At 41.5% G+C, this 23,286-nt stretch overlaps 2 protein-coding genes across 2 annotated transcripts; both read right to left on the bottom strand.

Annotated features, from left to right (window-relative positions):
- Positions 1 to 6,681: 6,681 nt before the first annotated feature.
- slc30a1a (solute carrier family 30 member 1a) lies at positions 6,682 to 12,111 on the bottom strand. The gene is made up of 2 exons (XM_069657751.1): positions 11,187 to 12,111; positions 6,682 to 9,325 (listed from the first exon to the last, which is right to left on the bottom strand). Exons 1-2 carry the CDS (start codon positions 11,764 to 11,766, stop codon positions 8,415 to 8,417), a joined length of 1,491 nt encoding a protein of 496 aa, XP_069513852.1. The 5' UTR covers positions 11,767 to 12,111; the 3' UTR covers positions 6,682 to 8,414.
- Positions 12,112 to 13,549: 1,438 nt separating this feature from the next.
- nek2 (NIMA-related kinase 2) lies at positions 13,550 to 17,191 on the bottom strand. Its single transcript, XM_069657391.1, has 9 exons — positions 17,096 to 17,191; positions 16,226 to 16,443; positions 15,873 to 16,113; positions 15,678 to 15,760; positions 15,458 to 15,584; positions 15,145 to 15,379; positions 14,298 to 14,352; positions 14,085 to 14,161; positions 13,550 to 13,755 (listed from the first exon to the last, which is right to left on the bottom strand). The coding sequence occupies exons 1-9, from the start codon at positions 17,189 to 17,191 to the stop codon at positions 13,550 to 13,552; spliced, it is 1,338 nt and encodes a 445-aa protein (XP_069513492.1).
- Between the last annotated feature and the right edge of the window lie 6,095 nt (positions 17,192 to 23,286).

Raw genomic sequence — 23,286 nt, 5'->3', positions numbered from 1 at the left:
AGCATACAAATGTCTTTAAAATCTTTTCAACATTTTGCTCTGTAGTCCACAATTTCTACTCCTCATGCATAATTTTACCCTCAAAATGTAGGAAAATCTCTCTTTTAGATCAAATAGGATTTTTAAGGAAAACGGATTTACAGTTTTGACATAAAGAGCTTCAAAGCAACAGGGTTGGTGACCAACTGTCCCATCTACTCCAATGTTAAATGAGAACAGAAATGTATTGAGCAATAAAACAGTAGAGCCCTTTTTAAATATGCTCTTGTATTCACATTTTTGGAAATACAAACAATATAACTATATCAAAATGTTCAGCCGACTCTTCTGAATCAGAAAATGTCATTGTTTAGCCAATAGCAGTGATGGCTTGATCTTAGAATGAGCACTTTTGAGAGGTGAGTTGATAGCTTTTTCTCTCTACGGCGTTAGCATTCTAAGTGCCCTAATGGTGGCTGCACACTGCCCAGACACCACACTTGCACCAACAAGTGTTGGTTGGATGGAATTGTTCGAGTTTGAAAAGTCCATTCGGGTTTCGTGGAGTCGTGGAAAGTTGGATCATGCAAAATAAGCAAAAACTTGAATTGTTGCTTAACTTAAACGTTTTTGCTGTATTTTACATGGACGAAGGTCGTGCATTCGTGCGTACGTGCGTCGTGGGGGAATAGGCCAGTAGTCAAGGGAACGCACTCTCAGAATGGTGCGATTTGTTGGAAAAAGGCGCACATTGATTGAGTTTGTAAAGGATCAGATCATCATCATCATCATCATCATCACCACCAGAGAGCTGGTTAACATTCCAGCCCTCCTAATCTCCCTCTAAGGCTGTCAGGTCTTTGTGGGTATGAACCTGCCATGTGGTCAGATTAAGGGTTGCTGGGAGGAGTGTGGGAGAGGACTGTCCTGTGGTCCAGGGAGTCCAAGGGAATTTCGTTCTCTGAGCCAAGGCAAAAAAAAGTTTTTTTTCAGTAAGGCTATTTAATTAAAATTAGAATTAGAGAAAGTATGCACAAGCTCAGAGCGAATGAAGTGAAACAAGCGTCTTCCTCATCTGAATCCATTATAGGCTGAGTCATCACTTCTTAACAGCCTACACACTGAATGGCACACACAAAAGCAGGCAGTTCTTTAGCATTTAATAGAAATGAGCAGTCTCAAAGGTCAAAGTTCTGCTTTTTTTAAAAAACCATGTGTCAGTAGTTCAGTTCACTACTTCTGCATTATTTTAACTGATACTGATCAGCTAGCTTGTGTTCAGACCACAGAGCTGACAGTCACATGTGAATCTGACTGCCTCGTGAAGTATAAGAAGTGAACCATTTGAGGCTGGAAACCAGTGAGAAGTATTTGATACCAGAAGCTTTAAAAAATATATCTTCCAGGTTGCAGGTGCAATAGACAATCTGATGTGTTTCTGTTTTTAAGTAATTATTCGGCACTACATTTAAAAATTCAGCCTCATATACTTTTAATTCAATGTAATTCACATATCAGGCCCTTAAGGGAAGAAATGTGTTTGTAAAGTTTAGACAACAGTCCAGCTCCTGAATGGGTTGTATTTTTAGAGGTCTGTAAATGGGACTTAATAACACAGTGGACTCTTTCTCTCTAAACAAAGCTCAGAGGTCGCTGATTGCAGCTTCTACAGTCACTTCCACTGTCAGTTTCATATTAACAGGACAAACATTGACTGTGTCTAAAATCACTCCCTACTTCATACCTAGTGCACTCAACTTATTTTCAACTGTTTTGTTTAGTTGTTAGAGACAATGTGCTAAATGTATGCCCTGCAAGTGTAAAACCCCAATGGAACATAAAATGTCCACTGTTGATACAAATAAAAAGAATAAAAATGTTGAATGTAAACAGAAAGTTGTGCTGATTTCTGTTTGGATTCATTCATTTATTCTTAAACTGTAGAAGCAGATAAGTTGGGCATTTTAATATGGGCCTCTATGGAGATTGACTCTCCTTTGGAGCCAGCCTCAAGTGGCCATTTGAGGAACTGCAGAGTTTTGGCACCTCTGAATTGGCTTCACTTTTAGTCCCTGACATTGCCACTTGGTTTTTATGCTCTTTTTTGCTCATTGACATTTTCTTTAAACTGTGTTGAGCGAAGAATTAAAAAAAGTCTTTACTATAGGGGCGAGGGCTACTTTTGGAGCTGTTAGAATCTTTAAAGCAAAAATATGGCATGATGGGAAATACACTTATTCGCTTTCTTTCAGAGAGTCAGATGTGAATATCGATCGCAGCCGGTTAGCTTTACCGTAGCATAAAGACCAGAAATGACCAGAAGCTCTGTTCAAAGGTAACAAAACTTGTAAACTAGCATCTGTTTATTTATCATCATGTTCTATCTCACAACCCTGTATTTTTTCCACAGATCACGTTTTAGTTGGTGAAGCACATACAAGAGCCAAGTTTCACTATCATCAGGACACCTCTTTTTTAGGTATTGTGTCCTGCTCTCCCCTCTGTTGGCTAACTTCTGAGTGTTAGCTTACGTATGCCAACAAACGCTGTGTAGGCAAAGGTGAATCTATTTAGACGTATAATGACCTTTCACCCCGAAGACCAGTGTTCATCCCCCCCTCTCACCCCCCGTGAACTCGGCCTCATGTCCTGCTCACCCTGTTTGAAAATCCCAGGGACAAAGCCTGGACAGATGGCCTGGTGTGACCACAACAGTACACACACACACACACACACACACACACACACACACAGCAGGGTTAGACCAGGATTTTGGCTTGGTGCAGGCCCAAAAATATGCAACATTGTCCGTTATGTGTGTCTTTACTGTTTCATGACACATCTTTAGAGGAACTTTATTACATTTTATCACATATGTTTATGTTTATTACCTTTGTTGCAGAAAATTGCAGAAGATTGACACCACTGTCTGTCTGCAGTCATGAGATATGTAGCTTAGTTTGGCAAAAAGTCTTGTTAGCCTACCTCTGTCTGAGGGTAACAAAATCCACCTTCCAACAGCTTGTACTTTAACAAATTTATATATTTTAAAAAATGTAAAAACAAGAATCTTAATAAGTCATACTCTAACAATCGTAGTGCAGTAAACTGTATACACATTGTTTCTCTGAGGCTTTTGAGAACCTGATCAGCTCATAGACATCCTCAGAGTGCCAAGCGCCTTACCTTTTCCACAAGTATGAAAAAAAAGGATGTATTGTTTGAAATTATGATTGCAAAAAAAGTAATCTTGCGGGTGTTGAAACACAAACAGAGATTTTATAAAGAGCACAGAGGAAGTGTGCTGGATAAGAACTTGGACCCTGAGCTGACATTTTTTCTGGGTAAGTATTAATGTGGCGTTTCGAGTGTAAAGCACCTCGCTGTGTGTAACCCTTGTAACTCCTCTTTAATTGACTTTCTATTCATGTTTGTAAACACATATAACTACAAAAAGAAAAAAAACAAGTCAATGTTTTATAATGGGTTTCTCGTTGGGATAAGTAACTGGAGAGGCGACTGCTCAGAGCTCAGCTTTGGGTCTTTGTGCTAAGCTAAGCGAAGCTAACCAGCTAACGGCTGTAGCTTTATAGGTAACTTGCAGGCATGAGAGTGGTTTTAATCTTCTTGAAAAAGAAAGATTGAGGGATAATTGTCAGAAAATCCAATGCTCAGCTTTGTGACTTAAATGTCTCAGGAAAGATTATTTGTTTTGGTTACATTTTTACTGAACAGTGGTGTCATGTGATCTGAGTTACAGATTACTTTTTGTACAAAACAATGACTATGATATTAACATTAACCGACCTACCAACCTTCAACATAACTATAGACAGTGTTGGGGGTAACGCGTTACAAAGTAATCCGTAAGAGTACTCAGATTACTTTTTTGTTGTGACGAGTAACGTAGCTCGTTAGTTATTGTTATTTAGTTACTTTTTCATGAAAAGTAATCTGTTTCCCTTTTACTTTTGTTGCCACAAAAAAATAAAATCTCTGAAGCACTGTTTCTGTTTCTCTCCTACCTCTTGGCAGGTAGCTGCGTACCAGCGGAAGGTAAACACAGTTTGACATAACTGTGCGCGTGCGTAGCTAGCTAATTCAGCTAGCAAGATGGCAGAGCGGAGGGCACTTGCTGTGTGGATATATGCCCATTATTTTGAATGTTTGGGGGAAAGGGACAAGAACAATATCACAATGAAATGTAAGTTGTGCCTCGAGGATAAGTGCTCGTCAGCTGTGAAGAGCTCTACTTCAATTTCGAAGAAGCATCTGCAAGCTAAACACAGCTCCATAACACTGGTGGCATCTTTCTCACTGTATGTTTTCTCTCTCTCTATTACACTTTCCTGTACCAGCATTTAGCAGCAGATGGCTGTTCACCGATGAGTCTGGTTCTGCTCAAGGTTTCTGCCTGTTAGAGGAAGCTTTCTTGGCCACTGTTGCCAAGTACCAGCTCATGGTGGATTAATGTTTGGTCTCTTTAAATACAATAAGAAAGAGTAAGGGTAAACCTGCTCCAAATGGTGTTATGATATCTTTTGTTGAGATGTGGCGCTATATAAATACAAATTGATTGATTGACTCTATATGTTAATGGAAAAAGTTATACAAACATACATGAGAGGCTCAAACTGGAGCTAAATGAAACTTAGATGTCAGCGGTGGACACAAACAGACCCACTTCACTGTTGGCGCACAATAGGCCGCAGCAAAGGTGCAAAGAACACCTGACCTTAACAAAGAGCACAAAAAGGGAGCTGCTCTCTGCATGAACCTCTTTCTGTCCACATGAAAAGGGACAGAGAGTGAGGGGAAATCGAGCCAGCAGCACTGAGGAATGCCGGGTATAGAGTGCCGTGCTTGTTGCCTTTGGAATGCACCCGGGCCTCTGACAACACTCCCGTCCGGCCCAGCGGCTGCTCCGTCAGCCACACATTCACAGCCAGCAGCCACACCAGAGTTCCCCTGAAACTCAGACCTGAGTTATAATCTGCGTCCTTACATCGCGGAGAAGAGTCGCGAAATGCTGCAATTATGGGCTCATGTTTTTGCAGAGTGACAACACCACAACTAACTCACACTGAGCCCGTCAGATTTACTACTAACCATTATTACTGTTTACACAGTCTGAGGTTTGGTAGCTGGACAGAAGACATGAGCCACACATATCCTGCTAGTCTTAACATGTATGGAGCTTTACATACAATCTGTTTTTGTGGTTTTTAATGATAGTTTGACTGAAACTCTCACCATATTTACAATTCAACTCCCAATGCAAGTCTGGGCGGCAGGCGGATGAGAATATCTCTGATCTATAATTTAAAAGAAACAGCTTAAAACTTATTTTTTTCTACGCTCAAATGGCTCCTCTTAGTTTCACTTACTGGTTAAGTATTTCACTGATTTCTGTTTAGACATTTGGTTACCTTAATGAGGGTATATTCACTTTAGCTGTTTGCACTTTACTTGAGCATTTACATTTAATGCTCAGCGCAAGTTCACGCAGGAAGACTGTTTCTTACTAAGGTGCAATTATTAAAGCAAAAGAAACATTGCATGTCTTTTCACAAAGTGGCATTAGTTTTGCAAAGCAGATATGTACGCTGTAGCAGAGCAAAACACGCTTCTTGATTTCAGTTTAGTTTTTAAGGTAAACTTTAAGGAAAGCTGGAACATAGACTGAATGTAATAAAGCTACAATCTACCGGCCTGTGCACAACTTCTGCTTCTTGAAATCTCCTCTTTGAACTCTTTCACTCCTCTGCTGCTGAAGTGGATTTAAAAGGCAAAAGTCAACAACAGATTTGATTGTGGATTGACGCTTCTAGGAAACTGGTTCTAACTCATTCAATACTTAAGAAAATACTAAAAGAGATTACCACCAGTTACACCAGTTTCAGTTTCTCACCATGGCTCCCTGCCACTTTTAGGGATTGATTCCAAGATAATTATACCCTTGATATAAAAGGCGTCACATGGTCACAGAGCTTAAAAAAGCAGGACTTATTATATTATTATAATAATATTATATATTAAAAGGGATAAATGAGTTAAGTCATTACCTGCACATTATTAAAATTAAATTAATTAAAAAACGTGCCAGCTACACATCTATAATATGAAAATATATCAGTACATAGCTGCTATACAGCCGGGAACAGATGAGGAGAGTCCAGGTACCTCATCCCTCACATAAACAACATGGTGGTATCATCTGTTGTTGTTATGCGTCTTTGTGGTCGCTTTGTATCCATGTGTGTTGGTTTTACATCTCTGTGTGGTTGTTTTGTTCCTGGTTGTGGTAGTTTTTTTGTCTCTATTGTGGTGTTTTTTGTAGTGACCGTGCCTGTTTGAACCCTGTTTTGTCTGCTTGTCCTTATTTGACCAGTATTTTTTTGTTTGTTTTTGCTCCTTTGTGTTGGTCCTTTTCCCTTTCTGCTCATTTAGCATCAGCTTTAGTTTGTGCTCGTTTTGCATCCGTTTTTGGTATTTTCCGTTCATTTGTGGTTGTTTTGTATGTCTTGAACATTTTGTCTCTTTTGGTCACTTTGTATCTAGGTGTGTTGGTTTTGCATCCCTTTGCGGTTGTTTTGCAAGTGAAAGTTTGTTGTTTATCTTTGTGAAAGAGGACCATTGTGGTTGTCATGGGAGACCAAATGTTAGAGAAAGTAAAAATAAGGGAAGGACAAGTTTGGGTTCATCAACTGTACCAAACAGCCATATTTTTTTATTTCACAATGACACATTGGACAGGTACTGTAGATATATAGTATATCAAAAACACATCAATTGACATGTCATATCTAAAATTAAAAAACACTGGTTTTCAATTTGCACATAGAGCTCAAGTCTTAAAAGACACAGAATAAAAGTGACCGAACATTACAAATGAAGGAACGCATCAAAATACATTTCCCAGCACACAGTTCTATATTGCATACACATTTAGTCGGGAGTGGAAATCTGAAACACATCGATGGATCACCCTCTAATGATATCCGTGGTGATGAGTGGAAATTCGTAAAATTTCAAAGGCCACAATATGGACTTCAATTCAGCAAAAAGAGCCGGCTCAGCCGTCCAAAGCAGAGGACAGGAAAACTAAACTATGAGCCATTCCACACACAGTTATGAGAAATGATGGGGGGATACCAGCAGGTACTGGTAAGCAGCAACTGGAGCTCAGAGTGGAGCTCTTAAAAAATGTCGAACACCAGGTCTCAGTTTGGTCATGCAAACATAGAACGTCCTGGAAATACAAAAACGTCTTCAGTATGGATTGTGACGAGGTGCCGAACACATTCATGAGGATTTTTAACCACCAGCAGGAAGCTTTCCAGAATCATACAGAGAATTGTGTTTCATTATGGCATACAGTGCTCATTGCTTCACATCAGACCCAACCCTCTGGCTCGCAAGGCATCAAAACTACGAAGGAACGTTTGATTACGTGACTGTGTTATTCTGTGTCTACTATACTAGTATAGTGCTATACAGCGGTTGTTTGTATTTAAAAGGCAAAGTGAGAGAGGTTGTCGATACGGCTTCTGTATCCAACTTATGACTGCAATTAAAACTGAGTCAAGGCCAGCGGAAAGTCTTGAGAAACAGAATCATTATAAAACATCACATTTGAAAAAACTGACTACAGCATAGATGGGCTGTCAAAATACTCCGACAGAAAAAATTGCAAAAATGTTAATCTATCATCCAAACTAAATATTACAAACAGCATCTACAGAGAGAAATAGATCATTTCTAATAACTTAAATACTTAAATTAGTATGCAATACAATACTCTTCCATTTGGGGCCAGAGAGTAAGAAAATGGATCTGCTCGAAGCCTACGCTAAAAACAACAAAGGTAGACTCTTTGCCAACAGGTCCGTAGGCTAAATAAAATAACCTAGTGATGTGTGCTCTGACTTGCATTTGTTGTGTGTGTCCTTTTGGAGGAGAGGAGTCTCTCAGATCCTTTCAGTCCTGCAGTGAGAAGCTTTGGCACAGAAACACCATGGGACAAGATGGCGCATCACAACACGGTGCTAATGAGGAACACTCATGCAGGCCTCGCTCCAGTCCTGGAGGAGATAAGGTCAGTGAACCCCAACATGCATCGCCACAACACTGCCAGGGTGACAGACAACAAGAGAGGGGCCGAGTGGCAGAGGAGAGGCTGGGAGGGAGGTGGAAATAGGTATACAGAGAGATAAAAGATGGAAAGAAACGGCTCAAATGCATGAACAAAGACGGGCTTTTCGGGAGGGATTTCACCCAAAACAGACGGCAATGACAGAGAATAAAAGGCTGGGATAAATGATTTCCATGACAGTGTCATGGGAAAAAAAAAGATAACAGCACCAAAGACAATGAGGATTTTAGCCTGATGTGGTTTTCCAGCTTCTCCTCTGTTTCTCTCAATCCTCTCCATCTCACAAAGACGACTCCACCTCTCTCGCGATCGTGACCTCGGCCTCTGAGTGCGGGTGCACCTGAATGGCTGCAGCCTGCTCTGGAGTCTCATTGATGACCTCCAGAGCAGAGGCAGCAGCCTTACAGTCACTGCTGGCCTTCCTGTCAGAGCCTGCATTCTGTTTGTCCGCGGAGCCGCAGCACAGCTTGGGAGCGCACTGAGTCCGACAGGAGAGCTCACACAGGGAGTCTCGAGACTCCGAGCTGAACGTGACGAACTCGGGCTGGATGGTGGTGGCGTGGATGCCCTCGTTGTGGAAGAAGTCCTTGAGGCGCTTGGCCACCTCCATATAAGATGTGGGGTCGTGGCACTTGATGTGCGCCGTGGCGATGATACGACTACCTGCCAGCTGCCAGATGTGCAGCTCGTGGATTGCGAGGACGCCTTCCAGACTCAGCAGCCGCTCGTTGAGGCGGTGCATGTTGATCTGCTTGGGCACGGTCTGCAGCAGGATGAGGGCCGACTCTTTGAGCAGCGGGTAGGTGGTGTAGAGCAGGATGGTCACCATGATGACACAGAGCGTGGGATCCAGGTAGAGAACCCAGCAGGGGCCGGCATAGGTCACAGACGACAGAGTGGGACCCTCCAGCAGGTCGACCAGCGTGTGGTTGACATGCTGGTGGTCTGTGGTGTGGCTGTTGATACACGGGTTCATGCATGTTTCACCGTCTTTGCAGGGATTCCACACAAAGGTAAATATAATAGCATTAACAACCACAATGACAGAGCCCAGGGCGTCACCCAACACATGCAAGAAGACCCCGCGCATGTTGAGCTGTGCTGATGAGTCGTGGTCGTGTTCATGGTCCATCTCTTCATAGTGGGTGTTGCCATTCATCTGCACCTCGGTGCTGGCTTTACAGCTGATTTCTGCAGATAAAAACGCAGAGTTTAGTTGTTATAACTGGAGTGAAAGTTGGACTTTGACACTGAAATACAAATACAGAAATTATGGACCAACAACAATTAGCTCATTGTGGAGGGAAAACAAAGCTGTAAAGCTGTAGCCTGCAGCGAGGTGATTCCAAGATGATGGCATCTACAGCAGCCAGTTGATAAATTGTGACGTTACATAATTTGGGGTCTAAGCACAGGTCCATCTGAGACTTATGGTGCATTCCATTTGTTTCCATTTCCGAGTTCCCAGTCGGAAATTTCAACTGGAACGCCCCCTGAAATCGGATTTCTGACTCGGAAAGTCTGAGGAACCTCACCAACCGCGACCTCATATCTCCGTGCATCAACAGTAAATGAAAGCTTTAGTATCAACTGTTTATTATCACTTCTGTCTTATTTGTGTCTCAGTTAAATCAGCTGTACTCACATGTCCAACTTCTATCTGTGGACATGTTGTTCTGGTGTTTGTGTGCGCAAAATACCGCTTAAGGCGTTGTTATCAACTGGTATTGCTAACAATGGCTAGAGCTAGAGCGCAACTCGGATCTGACGTCATTCCCAGTCCCGAGTTCCGACTTCCGAGGTAAATGGAACGCACCATTAACACAATAAAGCCTACGTGTGTTGGAGCTGCTCCTTTCACATTCAGAAAGGGGGGTTACAAAAGACTATTTACTAAAGTCAGTCCATTAAGTTGACTCACGTGATTTTTTCCTTGATATCAATGTTCTAGCTTTCAGTGTGGAAGACAAATCACTCTCTAGACTGATTGTGTGCCATAGCTGCTCGGGGCTACAAAAAGGAGAAACATACCAGACAGCCGTGCAGGATTATATGACAGAAAACTCCCAGCATGGGGGATCCTAAACGCTACAAACAATCTGCAGTATTTCACCCAAAGCAAATTCAATTAGTAACTGCAGGCAGCAAACGCAGCACTGAGGCTATGGCACCTGAGCAAAGGCTGCTCGCTTCCATCCCAGGATGCTGCGGTCGCCGCCGGGCCATTCATCAATGGCTAATGGTGTGGCTGGGGCTGTCGACTCCACGGTTACACTGATGTATGACCCAGTAACAGCCATCAGTGCATGGAGGAGGAGGAAGGGGGGGGATATAGTCTCCATTTATTGAAACTGTTGGGGCTTGACAGTGCGGGGGATATGTGGTCTACAGTGAGGGAGTAGGATGACCAGCAGCAAGACCAAGAAAGCTATTTTTGGTGGTGGTGGAGGAGATATCAGACTCTCATCTGACCACAACTGACAAACGGATGATGTGTTTATACGAACCTGACACCACGATATTGCTGTGTAAAAATTAGGTTATTACTATAGTATGAATTGTGTATGTAAAGCGTGAGAGCTAGAGGAATAGAGGAGGATAGATTTGACTCTTGCATAAGTTTGGACTTGTGAAAACCAGGAAGTTTCCTGACCGCGTCTGACACAAGCTTTTATATACAAAGAAACTTGAGACTTCACCAGTTTGTCAGTGAAGGCGCCCACGCTTCTAAGGATAAAATATCCTACCAGGAAATATCTTATACCAAACATAGCTGTGTCAATGTATTCTGTGACAGGAGAAACAGTAAGGATTAGTCACTCAGGCTGGGTGTCCTCAGGGTGCTCTGAAGACATGTGTATGTACTGTTATGCAATCTGGACCGCTAACAATGGAGATAAGGTCTAGCACATGCTGTCAGATTAAATGTGGGACACAGTGAGGCTGGATTTGTTGAGTTATGACACTTGATACTGGCCTGTAGAACACAATTAAACAATAGATTATATAACTTGACAAGGAGACAGGGAAATTCTCCCATTTACATACTCACCATTTCTCTGTCTCGCCTCTCCTGGGCTGCTGTGATTTCCTACCAAGTTGTTGGTCTCCTCTAATGTAGATCCGTTCCCAGCCTTCTTGGACTTGTTTTTTACCCTCTTGTTCTTGTTTCCATGAGAGTGTCCGTGACCACCACCGTGGGAGTGCCCGTGTCCTCCGCCCGCGTGCCCGTGGAACAAGCAGAGCCCGAGCAGGTTGACCAGGAGCCCCGCGGCACCGACCCCGGCGACCACCTGAGGGCTCTCGATCTCTTGTGGCTCGGTGAAGCGCTCTACAGCCTCCAGCACGATGGTGAAGCACAGCGCTGTGAGGAAGACGGCGTTAACCAGAGCCCCCATCACCTCCGCCCGTATCCACCCGAAGGTGTTTTTGCTGGTCGCCTGGGTTTTCTCGGCGAATCGCACCGCGACTAGAGCTACCACCAAAGCAATGACATCCGACAGCATATGAAAGGAGTCCGACAGCATTGATAGGGATGAAGTCATCCGGCTGACCACCACTTCCACGATAAAAAACCCAAAAGTCAATGTGAGCATGCATAGCAGCCGGACACGGTTAGGCTCGCAAGCCATTTTTCTTTCTTTACAGTCCTTCGTTGAGTCAAGGTTCGAGTTGAAGTTAAAACGCGTTTCAGTGGGTCTTATCACGAGCGCACTAGGACAGAGGCTTGCTAGCTCTCCGGTTCAACTCCAAGCTAACGACTTACGTTGAGCTAGCTGGCTCCCTGAGACAATACGATCGATGCTAACAGCGTCTTCATTCAATGCTGTTATCCAGCGACGCCAACATCACTCGGCTATAACTGGAAGGCAACCACGGGTGAAATTTATCCGACATACGATTCTAGTTACGTAGAAGTAAACCGTTGTCGTCACCAGTATATTCCAGAAACGTTAGCCGACGAGCCTCGATTTGCAGACGGCTGAAACTTTGCACCCGAGCCGGTAAACTTTCCACACGGAACACGGGCACCAAGAGAACACGCCTTATACGATTCCTATTGGTTGAGAACATCCAATGTGGAATTTGATTGGTCATATTTTGCAACTCTCGCGAGTAGGTGGAGCAATCAAGCTATACAACAGTGGTTGCTACGCACGCTAAAAGCAACTATAGTCTCGCGATGACGTCCTTTAATGGCTCAGCTATGAGTATCGGTAGAAAACCTAATCTATTTGACGTAAAGATATTTAACACGTCTATGTTAATGGTGATTTAATGATGCTTTACCGTAAGTGCCTTTTATGAATGATAATGCAATCAAAGAACAATGGTTTTTTAATGGTCTACCTAAAAGCCTCTTACATTGTTTTGTTAACAATAACATGCTCTAACGTTGACTGTGTGAATGATATTAATTTGTTATTTAATTTAATTAAACCACAAGAAATAACAGATATTTGTGTTTGTAAATAATTAGGCCTGTGTTTAATTGGTGGAAACATTTGTAACTTGTAGTCCTTACATTCTATCAAATGTAAACTGAAGGCCCATAATTGAATCAATAAATATCGAATGTCTCGATTCATTTTACACTTCAATGTGGCTGTAATCAACAACAAGCGACTTTCAGGTGTGAAGGCTTATTGATATGTTGCCCGTCATCAATGGCAGAAGTCTCTTTGAATCAGAAGCTGACTTTTCATGGCAAACTGATGACCCCTTGTGGGAGCAATCTGTCTTGATGGCACTTCAAAGTGCATTTGTAGTTTAATTGTTATGGAAATCATAAACTAATGATTTGAGTAATTGTCCTGATTCACACACGAGAAGAGTTCCCTCAAACCCCTACACAGATTACAAAGACATTCAACACCAAACTGAACTCTGGTATAATACATATTTAAGCATGTATAAATAGTACTTTCACATACAATTTCAATCAAATTTTAATAATTTATTGCTCAAATGGTTATCAGTGAAAAATACTGTAAATATTAATTCTGCATAGTTTAACCACCGGCTCAGAAGTAGTTCTTCACATACTGTGTTATCACAATTGTCTAAACCACACAAGTCCTAAAATGATATATTTTTGCACATGCAAGTCATCAATGGATCTGCCCTTTTATGTCTTCTTAAGTAGTTATTGAAGGGAAACTTGCCTATATTAACTTAGTTAACATAGTGTTCATTTACAATCACAAATAGCTGCCTATAAATTGTACACACACATCAAACTGTCAACCTACTGACACTACAAAGCTTGCAATAGTGACAATATATTGGATTGAATCAATCTTCCCTACTGTCCCGACTACAGAACTTTCATATAAATAAAGCTTGTTTACATTAACATATTATGACTCTCAGCTTTCACATTCAGTCACAAGTCAGACAGGAATATCTGTATGATCAGCGGATGCCGAGTATCTGCCTGCTCTTGAACTGACAGGTCCTCTCCACTTCGCTCAGCGTTTGAGCGCGCAGATTGGCGACCTGCAGCCTCTTCATAATCAGCTCCTGGGACGTCACGGTCTGACGAGCATCAGGCCGATGATTCTCCTTGCTCTCGCCTGCAAAGTGGACCTTCTTCTTGCCTGGGGAGAGCTCCTCCACATCTAGGACCAAGAACAATAATCCGTCACTTCAGTGCAAAATCTTTTAAGTAATTGATTCTATGTAATGCGTTATTTTTTTTATGCAACAGGAGTCTTTACACCAGTGTTTGCAGTTCAACATGACAGCTTGATTGCAGATTGTCAGGTGTGTAATATGAACTTAATTATTTTTTTATTTAAAATAGTCAAATTCATTCTTTATTGGTGTATAAAAACAGTATTTACATGAGTCAAAAAAATTAATTTGGTTTTAGTCATCCACATTAAAAACATCGCTCAGTTCTCTTCTCTGTTCAGTAAATCCAGAGGTCTTCGCCCCAGTCCCATACCTATGTTTTTGCCATAGAATGGTGCCAGGTCCCTCTGCTGCTGCAGACGGTTGTGATTCTTCAGTAAGCTCTCAGCCCTGAAACAATAGGTAAGGATGAAGAGTTTACATCAACAGCTTGTAAGACAGAGTAAAGAAGACATTGCACAAAAAAAAAAAGTAGATGAAAAAAACAGAAAGACAGAAAGAGAAGTTTCATCTTTAGCCTTCTTACCTCGCAAGCTTCTCATTTGACAGTCGCTCACGAACACAAAGCTCCTGCTCTCTCTCTGCAATGAGAAGACAAAAAGACATCTTTATTTTGGGAATTTGTAGCACTAAATACAGTAATATTGTTCACCGTCAGCCAGCAGCTGTAGATTTCATTGTAGGAGAGTAAAAGTAGGTAAAGATTTGGCTGCAACACGTCTTGCACAAGCAGCATAAACACACCTGAACCAGTTTAACAAGTTCACATGCAAAACAAATATCTTAATGATTTAGTGCAAGAGGAGAGGAGCCTCTTACGAAAGATATGACGGTATTTTTTACACCTAAAAAATGATTGAAAATCTCTTCACAAGAGTCAACAATGTATTAAGAATCAAAAACTATCAATACTGTATAATAAGCGGATTTGAATCAGTGTTTCGAGGTTGTGAAAAGCCCAGCTTCAGGTCAGTGGGAGTCATTAGCCCCTGTTATAATGCCAGTTAAAGGTGGGATTATTACGCCCGTTATGTTTCGTCTTCTATGTAAATTGCACAGAGGCGGAATGGTGAGGTGAAATGGTTCCGCCTCTGAACCGGCATCGGAGGTAGCAACAGAGCGTCAAAAACGTTTGTTTACACATCGTGCATGTTTTTCTTCCACAACGCCGGAACGCAATGTAAAAACACACACTGGGGCGGTTTTATGCCGGCACTCGGTCTAATGTAAAATGGCAAAGGCTGCATGACGGCGGAGCTTTGTTACGGCGCTGTGGGGGAACCGCAGCATAAAAAGAGCTACCATCTCATTGCCAGGCCACAGCACGATTTAAACCCTGACCACAAGAGGATCAGAGAGACAACTTGTCTTACTCTCCAGCCTCTCCTCGCGTTCCTTCAGCGCCTTCTCTCTGTCCCGCAGTGCCTGTTCCCGGAGTCGGAGCTCTGTGGCAGTGGCGGACGCAGGTACAGCTTGTTTGGGAAGAGGACAGTCAGAGTCCGCTGACTTCCTTCGGAGTCGTGCCTGTGCCCTCATCTGCTCCTCAGATACAGCGTCAGCCAACAGGCTGCTCTGTAGAATAGACTCCACAGAGGGCCTTAGATAGTCCTGGTGATAGAGAAACAGTCTGGTAAGTTCACTTGTGCTAAGAAAGAGATCAATCATTTATGATTTTATGAGACTAACCTTCAAGTTGAGCATTTTGCTGAGTAAGGTGTTCAGTTCCTCAGAGTATCGGTACGGGATTCTTTTGTACTTCCCCTCTCTGATCTTCTCGCCAAGCTCTCTTTGGTTGTAAGCAGTAAAAGGAGGCCTGAGCAGGAGAAAATCAGGGAAAATGTCAGATTCAGTCAACAAACCAGCTGCTGGCAAGAATCAGCTCAAGCAGAGGAGTAAGAAAACTTACGATAAAGCACAGAGTTCATACAGCAAACATCCAAGAGACCAAATATCAGACTTCTCGTTGTATGACATCCGGTTTATTTGTTCCTGAAAGAAAAAGCATCGACAAAGTGAAAAACAAGTAAATTAGGTAACAATCAGGAGGGTCAAGCAGTCAGGTTAAATGCCATTTAGACAGAGCAGGATTAAAATAACTCACTGGGGACATGTAGTAAGGTGTCCCGACAAATGTTTTAGCAAAACTGGTGTCATGGTTCAGGATCCTCGCCAGGCCGAAGTCTCCGAGCTTCACGTTCTGCTTGATGTCGAGGAAGATGTTAGCTGGTTTCAGGTCTCGATGAAGAACTGTGGCCCTGCCATCACTGCGTCTGTGGCATTCCTTCAGAGCTAACGTAAGCTGAGCCATGACGCGCAGGATGAATTGCTCCTCCAAATACCGCCTGCCATGGAAAAAACGCTCTTAATTCTGATGATACTGTTAAAAAGGCACATATGTAACATGAACATACACAACCTACCCTTTCATTTTAACACTAAGGATCAGATAATTACCTTTCCTTGAGGCATCGGGTGATGAGACTGGACAGGTCCCCACCCTCGCAGTGCTCCATAACAATATACAGAGTGGCGTTGGTCCGGTCTATAATGCGGTCATAGTACCTCACTATGTTTGGGTGCTTAAGTTCCCGCAGGAGGTTCACCTCAGACACCAGCATCTGCTTTTCACTCTCTGCCATGGTGCCATAGTCGAGCTCCTTCCACACCAGGATCTTCAGGAAAAAAAGGGGTTTACTTAAGGGGGATTGAAATTAAACACTAGAATTCATTTCAGGACATTTATGATGTCTTTGCACAACGGTGGAAACAAATGGTAATTACAGTAACATGCAAAATGATCTAATATAGTATCCAAGTTTCAGTTTCGACACAAGTTTCTGATTTAATTTTCTGTCCTTTGAAAAATCTTTTACGTTGTTAAGGCTGCATTTCATTAAGGTGTATCAATGGCAGAGGCTCACTTGTACACGTCAACAGAAAGAAGCTGATGTAATTTATTACTAAACTATCTGACCTGTGCTTTTTCCGCTGACAAAGGGGCAACACATTTTATAGACTTAAAGCTACTAGTTAATTATGGCAGATATATCTACGCACATGTTATTATTTATGATACCATTATACAAACCACAAGACTAGTAAAATACCAACTGAAAAAAATACAAAACTTTAAATTGTCCGTTTTCTTTGTCACAGTAATTTTGTGCGTCTATTTATCAAACCAAAACTATGTTCAGTATAAGTTGACGTTTTGTAGAGTAACGATAATAAACGGTTTCATGGTTGCAACAAAGACCCACAGCTAGTTAATGTTACCTAGCTACAGGTGTGTAATGTTTGTGTACGTGTGTAAACGTTACTCACTTTCCCATCAGATTTCCGTCTTATTTTCTGGCATTTTCCATAGGAACCTGAGCCTATCGTGTACAACACCTCGTAATCCTCAACACGTGACGGCATCTTATCTTTTTAACCCAATCTAACGTTAAACGTTAGCTGACTTAAGCTAACGATAACGTTGACTTAGCCTTAACATACGCTACCCAACTAGTTAAAGCTAAAATGGATTTGACAGGAGATAAACAATATACTGAAACCAACAACAACAGAATTACTGTCTCAGTTTACTCCTGTGCCGAGGTCGTCTTTGTTCCCGATAATTTTACTCAAATAAACCAAATGTTTGGTTCGTTGCTTCTTTGCTCTACACTCGTGTGTATTACAGTTAACAAAACAGGAAGCGCTTGCTCTCGGTTTAAATCGGTGCGCAAACCCTCGATCGTGATTGGTCTGCTCTTTCCGCATGGTGGCTCCTGATTGGTCAGTGCGAAAATACAATTTGTAAGGTTGCTAAGCATCTGAGCACCGCGAGAGTAGAGCGGGTAGATGGGTGGCGTTCAACTCTCCACAGGGTGGCGCCAAAAACACACAGTCAAATCAAATTGTTCCAGGAAATAGGAGAGAATATTTCAATTATTTTGAACAACAATTAAGAAGATTTGATTATTAAAAAACACCGATTTCCCCTACAATTGATTCCTCAAGGTCTTATTGGAATGTAATCTGTAGATGTGGATAGATTATCAAAATGTTGTAATGTTGATAAGACCAAACAGCATCATTTGTTTGTTAGACTTTATATTTTATTATACAACAGTTAGTTCCGGCAAAGTAATCTGATTGGATAAGAGGCATTTCATGAGTGGCGATACAGAGAACAACATCACTCCTCCTCAGCCAGGTGCATTACAGCAGACCATGAATGTTTACATTGATCAAGCTGGTACCTCTGAATCACACAGCAGACTCTTATTTCACTTGTTGATGATAAATTAAAACCTACAGATTAACGTACATGATAAAAAAACAGCTGATCTCTGGTAACCTGTAGACACAGAGTGCAGGAGAATGTTTGGGTTGCTTGGCAACAAAAGTCCAGTTTCAGTTAAATTGTGGAACGAGTTCAGTTGGTGGAGCAAAAAGTAATCTGTTGTTGATTATAACTGTTTACTACTTTGCCACTTAAAATTGTTGTATAAAAGCAATGTCACACTGCGGCCTTGTACCTACGACCCAATCACAGCTGTGATGATATTCAGTACAGCATCACTCCCTCTCAAGTGATGTTGCTTAAATATACAGCCAATGAAGATTTTTTTTTTTTTTTGAAAGGTAACTAATTTTGACAATTAGCAATAAAACTACATCAGTTAAAACGTAATTTTTAAAGATATACATTTTTTAAAAATTGATTGCTATTTAAAATAGTTCTTTTCTCTTTTTCAGAAAAAAATAGCATTACACTTTTTTTTTTTTTAATGTGACTGGAAATTTGTCGAAGTTATGCAGAGGAAGAGAACATTTCCGCCGAGCTCCACACTGGGACTTGAGTTTTTCTCAAGGCAGAGAAAAGAAGCTGTCTAGAAAATTAATTAAAGGTAAGAATAGCTCACTAAAAATATCCAAAGACTAATAACATTTTTGGCATATAACGTTTGTGTAAGGTCCAAAATCTTTTCAGCTGAAATGAAAGTCCTTTTACACCTATACATAAACAAATATCAGCATTAAATACTTTGAAATAACCAAGCGGAGACAGTCAGATGAGCTCTTAAAACAATGTTTTTATGGTTTACAGTCTGTGATGCTGACTGACATGATCCTTAGGGTTTTGTTAATCTTTCGGAGTAATCCCTCCCCTACTCCTGAATACATGAAAAGGTCGCAGGCTGTCGTCAGAGCAGTTTCCATGGGTGCATATGTCAGAAACATGGGAGGTTGACGACTATCTTATTGTCTGTGATGTTTAATGTGACCTGCAGGATCCCATGAAGAGTTGCAATCCAAAATAAGTAATTATTTGCAAGCTATTATTGTTACGTCATCATTATAAACAGTCTGTTATGTGAGAATCTCAAATACAAAGCCATTTTTAGATATTAGATTTAGATTAGATTTTTCTGAGATTTAAGTTTTGTGAATACACATTTATCCATTTGTAGTTTCAACATTTTTATGACATTCTGGGTTCCCTAACATACATTACAGGCCAGTAAAGAAGCAGTGTTATCAGTTTTAGCATGCATAATTAAAGCATGACAGCACAAAATCATACATGTGACAGATATAAGATAATTTTTTCTTTTACTACTAAATTTTGATGTGTGATCCCCGCCTCTGTCTCTGGGATTTCTGTCTGTAGCATCCCTCTCACTGGGGCAGCCACAGTAACAGTTGTGTTCAAATTATCCCCTCAGTCCTCTCCGCTCTGTGCTGCCAGTACCACACACTGACACCACTCACACCACCAGGAGAGTGAGCGCCCGAGCCGGTCTGTCAGTCTGCCTCTGCAAAGGTCACTCCTACAAAGAGCTGGAGGAGTTTGGACATCAGCCAGGAACAGTTGGAGGGGAGGGGGGGTGCAGAGCGGAAAACTGACAGCTAAAAACAACAGAGACAGTCGGGTGCCTGAGGCCGCTCTGACATCAGCCGCACATGTTAAAGGCCAGGAGTTGAGAGGGAGCAACAGGGAGGACAGACTTTACGTCCCATAATAACCTCCTCACCTCTGTTGGGGTAACGTTATCGTGCTGTAATGGGGGCTTATGAGAATCTAGTGATGCTTATGTCACCTCTGATTGTTTTATTTGGGTGCAATTTAAGTTAAAAACCCTTATAAGACAAGATAACACACATTAAGGTGACAGTTATGTGCGATAATGAAAGAAAAACAGACGCATTAGGTGAATAACAAAGAAGGGAATGGCTGAAAAACACTTTAATTTGCTTTCTTGCAGAGTTAAATAAAAATATTGCCACCGCTCTTATATCTGTAGGGTAAATATGAGGCCACAGCCAGCAGCAGGCTAGCTTAGCTTAGCATTAAGACTGGAAACAGGGTCATAGCTTGCCTTGCATTGTCTGAAGGAAAAAATCTATACCGAATATCCATAATATAGTTACTACGTATCATTCTGAAGATTAATTGTAGCCCCAATTGGCTCGGCACTAAAAAGGGATAGTATTGTCTCTAGATTTTCAAGTTTAATCAGCAATAATTGCTGAATAAAAGAGGAACATTGGGGGCTTTTTCACAGCTGTGGTTGAAAAAAATTGCAATGTCTAGAAAATCTACCACTCAGCTGACCATACAATAATTGATGTCCTTTGGCAAATCATTTAGAAGTCAAGAATATGTATTATCATTTTGCCTCTTTATGATGCATGGCCACATCTTCACATCCTAAAAGAAATACAGGAGAAAGTAAGATGAAGAAGCGAACTAAGTGTAGTAATTCAGCCTCAAACTGCACCCATCTCTCATGTGGAGTCCCTCAAGGCTCAGTGCTTGGTCCCCCGCCTATTTTCTGTCTATATCCTTTCGCTAGATTAAGTTATTCAAATGTATTATATTTAACTTCACTGTAACGCAGACAACTCCCAGCTGTACATATTGGACCTTAATGTGGGGTTGATATCAAAGAATAGATGGCTAATTACTTTCTACAACTAAACGGAAACAAAACAAAGATCATACTGTTCTGCCCCTCAAACTCCTCCTACAACACTGCCTGGTCCATAAACAGGTTTTCTAATCACATCACTCTTGGAATAATATTTGACAATACTCCAAGCAGGTTTGGTAAACAGGTTAAGACAGGATGGGATTTCTTATTTTCTCACGATTTAGAAAAAGTCATTGTATTGGGGTGGAGGCATAATTCTCAAACCATGACACAGTAAAGCGAAACTATTTGCATGGCTAGACAACACTATTGGTTAGGGAGACAATTGTTTGTAACTGACCCTTCCTGCTTTTGATGTTAAAGAATCACTTATCCCTTTACATCAGGATTTGTGTTGTCCTTCATTGCTACACTCCTGAGGCAGGTATTTTCCAGAGGGATGTGTTGACACAAATATTTGCATGAGATACATGTGACCCTAACACCACTGACGGTTCGACAGCAGGAGGGGCCAGAGAGACTCGATGATGCCTCTGGCTGCTGCAGTGACATTCAGCCTGGCCCTCCTCTCCACAGCTGGGTGTTTTAGTGTTTGCTGACTCAAGGGACGCCACCACCAACACAACATTCATGGAGAAGCAGGCATCAAAGCGTGACACTGAGAACCTTTGGGATCAGTACCCGTGAAATAGATCATTGCGGGTGTCCGAGGAGGAAGGACACAAAAGTTCCTCTTGAGACTGATTTGTCAGTGAAATGTGGGTGACCTTGGAAGGAGATTTCGCGCTGTACTGAGGAGGAGGATTCTCCATGCAGGGTGGTGCTACAACTCCATCTGTGCATCACGCTGAGCCATGGCCACCCTGGCGTCTCTGACTGTTAGCCCTTTGGTATGTTGGTGAAGCTTCGTGCATACTTAATCCCATTTTCCAGCTCACCTCCCGCTGTTTTCACGCTCAGTTCCCATTGGCTGCCTGAAGTGTGGGGCTCTCCTGCAGACCTGACCCTCCACCTATCACTCCAGCTGCTATGGAAATGGAGTTGATGGCACGCCAGGCTGGCCTTATTTATCCTGTAAATCCAACACATTTAGTGCAGAGCGGAAATTATGCAAAGGTTACATTTTAAAAGCAACTGATGTTTCATAGTTGATATGAGAGGTATAATGGAACTTGACCACATCTCAAACTTCAAATCGGTGACAAAAAGTCCTGTAAGCTAGCAGAGGTGCTAGAGGTAGGTAGCCTGGCATAAAGATTGGAAACAGTTAGCCTTACCTTGTCCAAAGGTGAACAAGTGTGCAAACATCAACCTTTAAAGCTCATTCGTTCACTTTATCACATGTAGTTTGTTAAATATGAACAGAAACACAAGTGTAAAAGGGCATATGGAAATTTTTCTTGGCTAGCATGAGTAACTTCTGGTTGCCTGGTCATTTTTTACACTTCAGTTTGTGTTTGGATCAAAAAAAAAGATCAAATGTGTTTACAAGTGAGCCTTAAAGAAGCTAGCAGGCTAATTAATTTAGACCGAGCAAGCTAGCTGTTTCCCCTCTGTCTCTTTAAGCTGAACTGAGCTAGCTTACTGTTAGCTTCATGTTTACCTGAAAAACACGTTTGGTATTAGTCTTACCAACTCAAGAAAGAAGACAAAACTTATTTCCCAAAATGTCAAACTATTTTCTTCTGTAAAGTTTTACTTTACTTATTCCCTTTTTTTTTTTACACTCAATTATATGCTACTTTACAGGCTACTTTTAGTCCTCAAATATTAGGAGGGAAATGTTAGCCTTTCAGTCTTCTTAGCTATATTTATCTGACATGTAAACTTATTTGAAGATTGTTTTTTTATACAAAGACTTTAAATGAGCTTATAAAACATGATTTATTAATCAGGTTATGTATTATGAAATGAGTTTCACTTTTGTTACTTGCTGTAGATTTTGCCATTTTATTAACTTAATAAGGTAAGTATGGTTGGATTTTGAAAGCAGACAAATTAGTACTCCTGGGGTTATTCTCCATTGAGACATTGTCATATTTATAGTAGTAAGGGAACTGAACACTACTTCTCTAACTTTACAGAAGGTTCGCTCCGTTTGCCTCGGTTACTCTGCTCCAGACACTGAAGACAAATGATGAACCTCCGGCCAGGGTAAGGAGATCCGTGCAGTCCTTCCTGTCAGACATCAGCCCTTCGTCACTGCTGAAATCAGAGCTCTGTAATATAAACCAGTAACTCTCAGCAGCTTGTGAATGACTCCACAGTTAAACAACGGGCCAGAGCTGAGCAAACACAGGCTTTGGTTACCTGGAGACACATAATCAGCCAGTAACTCAGTGGTGATAAAATGTGAACGCTGACATTTACATTCACAGACGAGAGAGAACACCCAGAAGAGTGAAATGATGTCTTTCTGTAGTAATTTCTGCACACGGTTTAAGAATAATTAAAAATAGTTTGACATTTTTGGAAGCACACTTGTTGGTGTCTTGGTTAATCTGATTCTTAAAGTTTTTGCATCCTTTATGGGCGAAGAATTGACCTTGTTAAGAGCATACAAGACGTTAAAAGAAAAGCATCACTCTG

This window comes from Semicossyphus pulcher, unplaced genomic scaffold (assembly GCF_022749685.1).
Source record: "Semicossyphus pulcher isolate SPU_LCO1_2020_fin unplaced genomic scaffold, fSemPul1.0.p SCAF_11, whole genome shotgun sequence".
Classification (NCBI taxonomy): Eukaryota; Metazoa; Chordata; class Actinopteri; order Labriformes; family Labridae; genus Semicossyphus; species Semicossyphus pulcher.
Note: the sequence above shows the minus strand (reverse complement) of the source record. Positions and strands in the feature narration are given on the sequence as shown.

Coding starts and splice junctions, on each gene's coding strand:
- slc30a1a (XM_069657751.1), bottom strand. CDS start 11,766: ATGGCTTGCGAGCCTAACCGTGTCCGGCTGCTATGCATGCTCACATTG. Junction 9,326..11,186: donor AGAGGCGAGACAGAGAAATG/GTGAGTATGTAA, acceptor TTTTATCTGCAG/AAATCAGCTGTAAAGCCAGC.
- nek2 (XM_069657391.1), bottom strand. CDS start 17,191: ATGCCGTCACGTGTTGAGGATTACGAGGTGTTGTACACGATAGGCTCA. Junction 16,114..16,225: donor ACCCGATGCCTCAAGGAAAG/GTAATTATCTGA, acceptor TTTCCATGGCAG/GCGGTATTTGGAGGAGCAAT. Junction 15,585..15,677: donor TATGAACTCTGTGCTTTATC/GTAAGTTTTCTT, acceptor TCTCCTGCTCAG/GCCTCCTTTTACTGCTTACA.